This window comes from Zootoca vivipara, chromosome 7 (assembly GCF_965207765.1).
Source record: "Zootoca vivipara chromosome 7, rZooViv2.hap1.1, whole genome shotgun sequence".
NCBI classification, from domain to species: domain Eukaryota; kingdom Metazoa; phylum Chordata; class Lepidosauria; order Squamata; family Lacertidae; genus Zootoca; species Zootoca vivipara.
In genome coordinates, this window is record NC_142590.1 from 16,829,000 (window position 1) to 16,841,797 (window position 12,798).

General features: G+C 40.6%; 1 protein-coding gene across 2 annotated transcripts in view; it reads right to left on the reverse strand.

Annotated features, from left to right (window-relative positions):
- The window catches only part of EEIG2 (EEIG family member 2), a 31,149-nt gene that overhangs the window by 7,822 nt on the left and 10,529 nt on the right, over nt 1–12,798 (reverse strand). Inside the window, exons 2-7 of one of the 2 annotated variants that reach the window (XM_035122171.3) lie at nt 9,929–10,049; nt 9,101–9,130; nt 8,332–8,448; nt 7,593–7,639; nt 2,579–2,685; nt 785–880 (exon numbers count right to left, since the gene is read on the reverse strand). In XM_035122171.3, coding sequence (XP_034978062.1) covers nt 785–880; nt 2,579–2,685; nt 7,593–7,639; nt 8,332–8,448; nt 9,101–9,130; nt 9,929–10,049 — 518 coding nt within the window. The remainder of the gene's footprint in view (nt 1–784; nt 881–2,578; nt 2,686–7,592; nt 7,640–8,331; nt 8,449–9,100; nt 9,131–9,928; nt 10,050–12,798) is intronic. The other variant, XM_035122169.3, reaches the window with a different exon arrangement.

A 12,798-nucleotide genomic window follows, 5' to 3' on the forward strand; every position in this document is an offset into this window, starting at 1 on the left:
TAGGTGGGCAGGAGCTGGGACCGAGCAACGGGAGCTCACCCCGCTGCAGGGATTCGAACCGCCGACCTTCTGATCAGCAAGTCCTAGACTGTGGTTTAACCCACAGCGCCACCTGGGTCAACAAGCATAATAATTTGCTTTAAGTGCTTGCATTTCACTAAAGAAATGCAAGTTTGTCTTGCTTCACTTCGGCTTTGACACTCTACTTACAAATTAGTCACTGACATTTCCTTTTAATTGGCATTGCTCCTGGTATTTTAAACAGCAGCCTGACGTATTTGAAATCTCCTTTAAGGAAAGGGCTGTGTTAGAACTTCTGCTTTGCATGCAGGAGGTCTCAAGTTCAACCTCTGTCATCTGGGAATGTACCTTGTCTGAAACCCTAGTGGATAGCTGTCAGTCAGTAGAGACAATACTGAGCTAGGTGGACGAATGGTTTGACTCGGTCAGTATAAAGCTTTTCCTATAATGGAGGTTCAGTAGAAAGTGTTAGCCGTTTAATTTCACAACACAGTTAAAAACACAGGAGTAGCATTTTTAAAAGTACTGTAATGCCTACCCCTTTGACCATTTTTGTAATTCATGTAATTCATGTCAAGAGTGTGCTTTTAAAATGGCTTCCACATAAAAGCCTTTGCTGTTAAAATTGTTTTCCTATTTTTACTTAAATTGTCTGTAAATCCATCACAGCTTATAAAAAAGCAGGTAATTAATCTCACAGAAGTTTTTTTTTTTTGCTAAATATACTGAAGTAATTAATAGTGCACATCAAGAAACCTCCTACCTGAAACTTTTGAATGCTGGCTTGCATAGCTGGAGGTTCTAGAATGCCCACATGCTCCAAGTTCATCTGGGACAGACATGCTCTTGGTTGCGAGATCTGCAAAAAATGAGGATCAAGCAACTCTGCTGCCAAATTACTTCCTCAGATTAATCGTCCACATTGAGTAGTGATAGACTTGCTTAAAGCATACACTTTCTTCAGCGGGTAATTCTCAGTAGTTTTAGCCATTACATTATATCAAGGAAGTAACATACAGATGAAATTATTGCACCAGTTTTTCAAATTATTTGTGTGGTTTTGACTATTTTGTTTTCCTGATATAATTTTCTAAAATGGTCAAGAGCTGAAATGGAGAAAGATTAGAGAGTTTTTATGTAGGAGACATGGGCTATATAACGATAGAGGGGTAATTTCTGCTGGTTCAGACAGCACAACACCAGTGGCCATGCCATGGGAGAGAGAAGGTAGGAGCACTGACAGGGAGAGAGTAGTGGTTTCAAACAACAGCAGAGGTTTGAATAAAGCAGGGATGGAAAAATACTGCGATGAAATAGTGGCAATTTTAAACAATGACATAGATTTGAGTAGAGTGAGCAGGTGCTGACACTGGGTTGGGGAGCAGCTGTTTAAAACAAGGTTTGAGTACAGCAATAAGTGAGTAGGGAAAGGTTCTGTTGTGTTAGCTTTCTGATGTTAGTTTCTGTGTTGTACCCATCTCTGTTATTTTTCCTTATTTTGCACTAGTTTAAAAAACAAACTCCCCAGTGCTTCTCCATCCCTGCTTTATTCAAACTTATGCTGTTGTTTAAAACCACAATTTTCCTCTCAGTGTCTCTCCACCCCTGCTTTACTCAAACTTCTGCAATTGTTCGAGTACAATGAGAAGGAAGAGACACTGCAAGGGAAAAATAGGCAACATTCCATTGTACCTTCCCACAATAAAGTATTTCACTTCTGCTACCATGTGTTGTCTTTAGTATGAATTGTGCCGTGTGTGTGTGTGTGTGTGTGAGTAGGAGCACAGCACAACCCCTAGTTAAAAAAACAACCACTTGTATACTGCAATTTCATTTTAAAAAGTCCAAGTGGTTTACAGCAATTATCTATACAATAAAACCACATAGAACCTAAAAGCCACAGTTTGCTGGCTACCTACTGCAGAAAGCTTTTTTTCTTGTCTTCATAAGCCTAGCAACATAAAAAATTCAGCAAATATTTAAATTTATTACAGAAGGCACCTATTAAATATCTGTTTGAAAAGTATTTCATAGGATTGGGCCAATGATACTGACACTGAAGGCTCTGTCTTGTGGACATCAGCTGAACCTCACCAACTCTAGGAACAACCAGCAAAGTTCCTACAGGTGATCTTGATAATCAAGCTGGGATTGTAAGTGTTCAGGCAGTCAAGAGTGCAGTGGGGTACTGCATGTTTGAATACTGCCCCATATTAAGAACAACCTGCACAACTGGTGCTGCAGGAAGGAGAATCAAACCCCGAACAAGTTAGCTCTCTGTAGACAAGGTTTTCAAATTGTGGAGAATTCAATCATGCAACCACTCTAGGAGCTCTCAGAAATGATGCAATGCTTTTCCTAAATGTGCATAGTATCCCTGAGGTACACCTCTTAGTTATACCTGAACAGGTTTTTTGTAGATAGACTCCGTATAAAAACAATTATGCCAAAGTGCAGTTTTCAACTTATATTCTAATACCAAGAGATGCCTGCGTTAAGTGGCATTCCCACTTATCTAAATGAAATTATTCTTTTTTATTTTCCCCAGGCTCCCTACCCGATATAGTTAGATGTGATGATTTTGTATTCTCTGCTCCTTTTCTGTCTTCATTTAGGGATTCTGGTTCTCCAGCAATTGCTATAGACATTGCTGTGGATGGGGGCCTGAAATGAAACAAACAGACTGAGATTAAAGCTGGTCCTATCTGTGTTTGCCTAGGAGAAACAAATATGCATTTCACATATACTGCAAACAAAATCCAACAAATTCAAAACATTTCCCCCCAGAATTATACAATATTATCTTTTTCAGCGCCAGGAAGACCCAAATAACTGTTAATTTGTAGATTTCATCTCTCTAAAAAACCTTTTTATTTAGCATCTTGGAAAAAAGCAGGATTTGCAGAACAGTGCCTATAGCAGTTAGTAGTTCAGGGTCTTGTAAGTGATGTTTTTACAGCTGTTTCATGGCTTGTATTGAGTTCAATACTAGTTTAAATAAATAGAAGATTTATATTTGCCTTCTCCTTATGTAATATGTCAACCTAGCACTTCCTATTGTTTTCTACTATCATAAAAATCTAAAGCAGTGTTTTGTGCATGCTATGACATGCTCTGTAACACCAAACATAGCCATGCAAGGTAACATAATTGTTGCAAACCAAATAAAACAGCAATGTCCTGAACAGTGTGTAAGGCAGATAGATTTAAAGCAAACAGTAAGCCTTTCAAATAAATAAATGTCATTATTCCAGGACTGCACAAGTTGTAACCCATCAAGTAAAATAAATACGGTATATTCCCAGACTGCACAAAGGGTAAACCCACCAAGTCACATGCAGCCCACTACTCATCTATTGTGGCATGCCAGAAGCCTAACAACCCCCCCCCCAGCAACATGCGGTACTTGCATGCATGCAGCAAAAATAGTTTTATCAGACTCTTGATAAACCACTACAGTATACTGTTCAAAACACTGCTGATGTGTCTCTCATTTGTTTCAATGGGGTTCTGCAAGACCATATGTGCTATTAAAATAGGGTTGTGCAGCTGCAGTGCTTGATGTATGCTCTCAGGCACCCTCATAAAACAGAGAAACCAATTTTAATCATTCTACAAAATGCTTTTCTGACTGGGTGAATTAACATCAGAAAGAACCGCCATCTGGATCATCTAAAATGTATGGCGTACTTGAAAAACAGTTCTTTTAATTTTTAAAAACTGAGCAAAATTGCCCAGCAGCCTTGAAAATATGAAATACCTTCTATAAAAGCAAGATTTTTTAAACTAGTAAGCTAGCATCAGGCAATTTGTGACTATCAATGTGGGGAGCAATGTGTCTGGTTCTCATCTCTTGCTCGGTTCCAAGGGGCAAATCCAGCCCCAAGGTCCTTCTAAGCTGTCCCTGGGCAAAGCCTTGGATCCCAACGCCACCATCTCTACACACTATTATGCACCACGTATTAAAATTGAGATGCAGGCAATGAACTGTTAAGTCCACAATAGGCCCTAGAGAAGTCCCTCCATAGATTCCCATATACTAGCAAACTGTTGAAGAAGAGCTCTGCCAAAGCCTATGCTATTGTTCATCCACAGCGATGAGATTAAAGAGGCCTTTCCTCAGGGTCACTGCCAGGCATGGACCCAATAACACAAATTGGCATGTGGTAATTTTTATATATAAATGCAAATTTAAGTCGCTGAGTAGATTAAGATATATGGCTAGAGTCTGCCTTTGTAGAATGTCTAGCATCCCTATACGCAAATTTTAAAAATGTGAGGGAGGAAAAGGCCAGAAGAAAAAGGGAGTAGCACAGTAGGTTTGAGCCCCAACAACAAACCTACGTTTCCATTAATGTCACCATGTCTGCCAGTGAATCGGGGGGCTTAGCAGTGTCCTCCAGCCCTTGCTGAGTTCCAAGTAGACTCCTTTCAAACAAGAGCTGCCACCATACTTTCTATGGTGCCAATGGTCTCAGTATTAAAAGTCCTCTAAAAAAAAATCACAATGCACATGGAATCGTTTGCTCTTCCTGCTTAGTTCCTGGTTGCACTCACTCAGCTTCTCCTACACTGGACATTTGCTCTTAAACATGCCCACACATTTTATTGGATGCCACGATTGCATAACCACTCTCTTGTCCATTCTGAACAGAGGAGAGGTGTAATGAGCAAGTGTAGCAGTGACCGATGTAGGTGTCCCCCTCCCTAATTGTGGTTCTGTTTCTTTATCTGCTCCTTCAGATGTGGCATCCATTCGTCTTATGCGATATCCCCAGAACATCCCCTTTGTGATGGGTACCCAAGACACACTCTCAAAATTCTAAATGTGTCCCCTGGCACAAAAAGGTTGCTGATCCCTGCTTTTTTTTTGGGGGGGGGAGCACATTTGCTTGCCAGAGCAGTAGTAAAAGAATGCCACCCAGCAGAAACATTATAGTAATGTTTGCAGAAGAACTAAAGAGACTGGTTTGGAAACTAGCCCTTTGCTAACATAAAGTTAACCATTAAACTCAAGATTTTAGTGATATGAGTTCCAGCAACTCTTTATCAAGGAACTATTGTGTACTCAGTTATTATACAGTTCATCAATCATGATGGAATGAAGATGCTATTGGAAAATAAGTGCTCGCCTCAGCACATTGTGTTTCAGTGCAAAATCAAAATGTTAATTCTATTTTAAAATAATAGGATAGCTTTTAGTGGCCTCAAAGGAATCTCTGCCATAAGGTAACACAGATAACACTCAGTACCAGTGATGGTTGTAGACAAGCTAATAAATCTGACCCAAATTAAATAAAGGAGTGTGCAATCTAGAAAGCTTCAGCAAACAGTTACTCACTAAACTGGCTATCCATACAAGATGCCTTTCAAGCTGAACCAAACTAAGATTTCAATTTTTAATGGGATTATTTGCATTCTAAATGAGAGATTGTTGTTGTTGAGTCGTGTCCGACTCTTCGTGACCCCATGGACCAGAGCACACCAGGCACTCCTGTCTTCCACTACCTCCCACAGTTTAGTCAGACTCATGTTGGTGGCTTCGAGAGGTAGTGGTTTAAAATTAAGTAGTTAATTGAATGGATTTACTCTAAGTAGGACATCTAAGGTATTTTAAAAGTATTTGCCTAAAAAAGCAGGATCATTGCAAATATGTGTTTGCAAAGTGGCCATCAGGCCAAGGGTTGCCCCATGTCTTGTAGGAAACAAGCTTACACCTAATCTTACTATTACAACAACTCATGAGTTAAGTTGTATTATCTTCATATAACATTTTCACAAAACTGATTTTACAGAACTCCGACAAGCTCTGAGCTTTTTGTTGTTCTTCATAGCTTTCTGGGGGACTAATAGAATTTAAGGCTGCAAAAAATTGTCTTCTGAACACTTCTTCTGCTTGAGGCAAAAGTGACATCTGTTTATAATACTCTAGCACCAATACATTCTCGTTTAAATTTATCTTGCCCAGAAATACCAACTCACAAGAGAAGCAATTTTTTTAAAAAAGAGCCTCACTTATGATTAAGAATTTATGCTGTACTACAACACCTTTAAAAAAACAAAAACAAAACTACTGTCTACATTTAACTTTTGCAGCATGGCTGATGGAAATAAAAGCTTCCCAGCTGCATTTCTACGGTACAATTAGACCACTCACCAAGCTGCATGACTCATCGCAAAATACCTCATTAGTCTAGAAATCCATCCTAACCACATTTTTCCTTTTGGTGCAGTACACGTAAACAGTCTGCTGGAATAGGCATGCGCAGACACAGGGCCCTTTAACACTCCTGAAGCTGAAGACCAACAGTAAAATTTACAGCATCATTAATCCCATGCACTTTGTTTTATATCCTTAATTCTAGGCATGCATTTGTTTTGCTGAGGCTCACTTTAAGAGACTCACTTTATTTTAAGAAGTATTTAACACCATTTACACCAGGCACCCCCAAACTGCGGCCCTCCAGATGTTTTGGCCTACAACTCCCATGATCCCTAGCTAACAGGACCAGTGGTCAGGGAAGATGGGAATTGTAGTCCAAAACATCTGGAGGGCTGAAGTTTGGGGGTGCCTGATTTACACTTTCCAGAGATTAGAATTCACCCAATTTGTACTCAAGAATTTGTACACTATTACAACTGCTTTTTTTGTCCCAGGGATGGGGACAGGGACTGGAGTTTTGAGACAACTGCTGTGATTCAGAATCCTGAATGTGAAAGACCTGTGCAAGTTCCAACATTATTGTTCAAATTCTATAGACATGCTAAACCAATCCAGATTCCATTTAACTCTCCATAGCCTAATGCAGGGGTCCCCAGACTTACCGTGCGGAGGGCAGGGGAGTGCGCGCGCAGCGGGCCGGAGGGCGGGGGAGTGCGCGCTCGTGCGCATGCGCACACGCACACGGGCAGGGAAAAAATCGCTTGTGCGCATGCGTATGGGCCTCCCCCGACCCGGAAGTGCACCAGAAATGACCTCTTCCGGGTCGGGAGAGGCCCATACGCATGCGCACAAAGGATTTTCGGCGATTTTTTGCCGATTTTTTAGATCGTCGCTGCGCCGCGTGCCGTGAGAGCGGGCGGCGGCAGCGGGCGGCGTCGCGGGCCGGATTGGAAGGCCGATTGGGCCGCATCCGGCCCGGGGGCCGTAGTTTGGGGACCCCTGGCCTAATGTGTTCTTCCATGAAGATAGGCTAGCAACTAGAAAGGCTATAACCAAGCCCACCTCCCTCACAAAGTGTGTACAGTAAGCCCACAGGGTTTATGCAGGGTTTGCGTTCCAGGGATTGTGTCTAAAGCCAAAATCACGTATAGTCAAAACATACTGGGTGCAATGGTGGGTGTGATTGTCATACCTCCAGTTGCTAATGTGACCCGTGCGGGAGGCACATTCGCAACCCACAGTGTTCATAGCCTGAAGTGTTGCGTCTGCGCACGCGCGTGATGCAATTCAGCAGTTCTGCGCATGACGTCATTTTGCGTTTCTGTGCATGCACGAGCGCCGCAACCCGGAAACGCACAACCCGCAATGTTTGTAACCCGAGGTATGACTGTATCATATGTTAACTTACGTTTTGAAGCATGGGTCTCCAGACATTAGCTGCATGCTGATCAAGACCTGTAAGTTAGGAAAAATGAATAAAAATAAAATTAGACTCAAATACCAAGAAGCATGAAATGGGAAAATCCATGTCAGACATCTTATATGTGAGTGGCTTAACTCACATGTTTACTGTGAAGACGAATGACACAATTAACAGTAAAGCTATCTGCCAACTAAAAATATTCATGTAAGTTAATAATTATAGTTAGCCTGACAGAAGACAGCTTTTTAAAAGACACATAATGGGCAAACATGCTGTCCATAAAGGCAATCATATAATTTATATTATAACTAGCCATTTCAGAAGGAAAATAATTGCAACAAGTGAATATTACACTTCCATAACAAATTTATTTTGGCAAAGTTCAGCAGTAAGGAAGTGGAAAGTGTTTTTTACCTTTTCCTGGCTGACTATATTACAAGCCATGACTGATAGCAAAACTGGCAAATTCTCCCTAATATTGGGCAAACAAAAAAGCAACCTTGAAAATTAATTAATTCTCTAATTAGGTTAGTTCATCCTATTTGCATGGCTGCATTTACATAAAACACATTTAATTATTTTCCTCCACTGGATTTGAACTGCATTGTACTTGAACATCAATTTCCAAACTAAATGAATGCTATCCTTTGCTTTCCCATTCAACATTATGGAAAAATACTATTCTAAAAACAATGGAAAACAGAGAAAAAACACACACAATTACTTTGAGAATTGAATTATCCTGCCTTGTGTTTTTGGTATCATAACCTTCCAGTAAACAGCGACGAGTGGTATTTCCTGATCCAGCAAACTCTGCCAAATTGAGGTCTGCAAAACCCAGCTATTGACAAAAGATTAAAAGTCAGCAATGACAGAACCATCAAGGGAAACAAACAGTTTAGGCATCAAAGCATTTGTACTTTAAGAAAGAAGTTTCTCGTAAGATGACAAAAGGAAAAGCAGGACAGTTTCCTTAGTGCTACAGAACTATTCCTTTTAAACAGTATTTGCAACATCCAGTATCCTTAAGGATAGGAACTATAAATCTGCACAGTTCTTTAAATTAAAATTACATATGTGTAAGTTAAAGGAGGGGACGCGGGTGGCACTGTGGGTTAAACCACAGAGCCTAGGGCTTGCCGATCGGAAGGTCGGAGGTTCAAATCCCCACGATGGAGTGAGCTCCCGTTGCTCGGTCCCTGCTCCTGCCAACATAGCAGTTGGAAAGCACGAAGTCCAAGTAAATAAATAGGTAAGGTAAACTGGTGGGAAGGTAAACAGCGTTTCCGTGCGCTGCTCTGATTCGCCAGAAGCGGCTTAGTCATGCTGGCCACATGACCTGGAAGCTGTCTGCGGACAAACTCTAGCTCCCTCAGGCTATAGAGCGAGATGAGCGCAGCAACCCTAGAGTTGTTTGCAACTGGACCTAACGGTCAGGGGTACCTTTAAGTAAAAGGAGGGGAGGTATTGTACTGATATGGTTGTGTCTTTACCTTTGCATAGGCCTTCCCACCTTTTAATTCCTGCAAGAATAACCAATGGTTATGGTTTAGTAATCACTATTTTCTTATGAAAAATGTCAAAGAGCTAACACACAGCATGTGACATAAACATTTAACACACAGCAAGCAATACTATTGAATATTGAGGAAGTTTTATAAATTGTAATGGGTTTCCCTAAGTCAAGAAAAAACACATTTTGAGCCCCTACAATATTACCAATGCTATCAATAGTAAGGTAAAAGTAATTAAGTTGTGTAGCTCTTCTCCTTTACAGGCACAGTAGATCAAGATAATCAGAGAAGACCTTGCTGATGGTGCTGTGACCTGTGGAATGTCATCTAGTGAACAAAAGCAGGCTATCTCTGTAGTTGCACATCCCCTCTGGGAGCCATCGACTGTTGGGTGCCTGTTTACACAGGCTGTCTCTGATCATTAGCACTGACCCAATTGCCCTAGGTTATTGATATCTATAGTGTTTCTTTTTATATACCTTTGTTTCTATTTTTTTTAAGAAAAAACATTTCTACCCTTATAAACTGCTCTGCAATTACTTGTTAATGGTAAGCAATATAAAAATATTACTAAATAAGTAAGACGAATTAATAGTTTCTTCTAATCTTTGATTACTCACTATTTTTGGCAGTGTGATATTTATAGAGAATTCTGTTAATTATATTTGGTGAGATCAATAGAAATAATATAATTAGAGTCTGGATGTACAATAAGTAAACAGAGTTAAGTTGCCACTTATTTAGAGGCACATGGCCACAGCATAAACTAAAATCCAAATATCAGAAGAAGAGAATGGTCATTTTTACCTTCCGAACAGACACTCTGCAGATGCAGGGGTCCAAGACCCCTGTAGTGGCACTTGCACTCATTTTACACATAAACAAGAACCTCTTTTTCCAATGGACACAGTTTGCCTGCACCACTTCCCTGTGAATAAAAAAAAGCAAAACATTGAACATCGACAAGAAAAACAACGTTTTCTACAGAGGTAGGGTTGTCATATGTCCTCTTTTTCCAGGACACACCTTCTTTTTCATGGGTATGTAAAATGAGAGTAGTCATAGAAATCCATAGTTAAAAGTAGAAGTCGGCAAATGTATCCTCGTTTTTGCTCTGTGGCAGGGCTTAATTTTAGTTTACACAAAACCAAGTTTCTCATTATGTATGGACCAGGGAAAATGGTTTAAAAACAAACTCTGCTTAGTTTAGCAAACCAGCTTCATAACCCATGGGTTGAAGCTGACTGTTATGAAGCCTAACAGAAGTTGTTTTAAATCACAATCATGGTTTCATATACGTACAAGAACCAGTTAGGTTTTACAGAATATGCAACTTAACTCTAATAAAGTCCTCCCAGTTGCACAGGAGGAAAACATGGGAAGGGGAGGGCAGGAACCCAAGGTACATGGTGGCTCCTTTCTGTTCATGCACATAGCACTAAACCATGGTTAAGAATTACAGGATAACAAAACAAATTTATACTCATGGCTCCCTCACAAATGAACCAGGATGACATCTTACTCGACTGTAAGAACTGGTTGGCCCTTTGCCAAACTTTTGGGTTGCTTTCTGCTCTCCTCTGCTATTGTATGTTTTCCCCAAACAATGGCTTTTAGTTCTTGTTCTGCTGTATTGTATTTTGATTTTATGACTATGAACCATATTTGGGGACCTGTGTGGAGCTGAAAGGCATGGAAATTATTTTTATAAATAAATTCACACTTAATAATGTTAAGGTATGAATAACTATAATGTGAAGACTTTGCATTACCCTCTTCACTTTCATGTCTTGATTCCTCCCAGGTTACATATAAAATCTTCAAAACAGAACTTGTTTAGATTTGATTTGCCACCAAAAAATAAGCATTATTAAGATGAACCTCTCAACATTGTTCTCAAAGACTTCATAGACTCAATGACATGCACTCTTAGATTAATCACCCATGTCATTTTGGAGTAGACAATCTCTTCTCTTTTGATTATTCTCTGTATTCCAAACTGAGAAATTTAAATTAATCCTCTTTGGGTCCCTATTTACACACAATACAACTAATATAAGAATTTGTGCCCACAGGACTTGATTGCTGTGCCTGAACACCCAGAGTTAGTATTTCAGAAATCTATGGCTTCATCACTGGTGTGCTAACACTGTGTACATAGCAATTGAGGGACTGGTTTCAATATGGAATGTTGCATGACTATGTTTTTCTTATAAGCCCAGCATCATGTTTAAATCAGGCAGTGATTTAAATCCCAAGTTATTAAATCACTGCTAGGTTTGCTCTTGAAATAATGACAGAACCACGGGTAATGTATGCAACTTTAATTTACTGTTATTTGATCTTTTTGTATTCATGACACCCGTTTCGAAATGCTGAATAAATAATTCTGACTGAAGTTTGTGAGTAACTGCATACAACAAAATAATGCACAAGTGCATCCACCCATAATAATATATTTATTCATCCCCACAACCAAGCTCATGTTCTTCCTCTATGGAGCTCAGACAGAGACTGAGAAATGAAGATGTCCAGATAAAATATTGGAGGAAAGTCATGACAGTTTAGAAAAAGGGGTGGGGGAGAATGCCTCAAAATAAAAAGATTTCTGGGCTTGGCAATCAGTCACTAACAAACTGATATAATGAGGCTGCTGAAATCTAGGTTATAACAAGCCACAATTTCAGAGTCTTCAGTTAACAAATGTGACAGCTAGTATTGAGGTTAAAGGGGGGGGGGGCGAAGCAGAGCTTTGTGTGTGCACAGAATGCTTTGGTGAATTCTTTTACTTTGCAAAACCTCCTGAGCACATTTTCCCCTTGTCTGCTAGAAAGAGGTGTTATTCTATAGGCTCTATTTGAAATTTACTTGGCAGTCTGAAGACAGGAAGGAACAATGTCATGGACTGGCTGGATGCAGAGGAATGGTGGGAGGCACCAGCTAGGGAACCCCCAAGGGAAAAATGGTCAGAGCCAGGGGATTGGTGGTGGGATGATGATGGTCAGAGGGAGAAGGCAGAGCAGGCTAGGAGGTGGAGGTGTTGGCAGCTGAAGTGGTAACGGTTTAGGGAGCAGGAAGAGGCTGTCACAGAGAGCAGTCCAGAACTAGAGGAAGAAGTGGAGGCTGGAGAGGAGGGGGGCCAAGAGACAGAGATGACGCAGGCTGATGATGAAGCCAGGGAGCCGCCCCCCCCTTCCTGTGACCAGCTCCCCTCCTCCCTGGTCTCCCAAAACCTGCAGAGGTATGAAGAGGGTAAAGCAAAGACAGATAAGGTGAAGGAGCCTCAGTCTTAGGAAGGAGTGGAAAGGCGGGGACCTTCAGTCCTTGCAACTGCCTCACTGGGGAAAGATCTACTGGGAAGATTTGCTGGGCTCATTATGCTTGAGCTGATTGGTTTATTTGAATAAAGAGTTAACTTTACTGGCACGTTGTGAGTTATTACTTACCTGACCCTGCCACCTGCCTTTGACAGTACTGTATGTCATAGATTCCTGACAGAAGTTGGAAGAATTGGCTTGGGTTACTTTATCCTAGAGCAAATATTACTATTGCAAGAAAAATATGTTGGCTTATATTCAATGCTGCACACATGTAAGTGGGAAACTTATAATGGAAAAAACAAAAAAAGCAGACCTAGATGCTGCAGAGTACCGGAGTTTGGGCCACTAAGGCTGAGA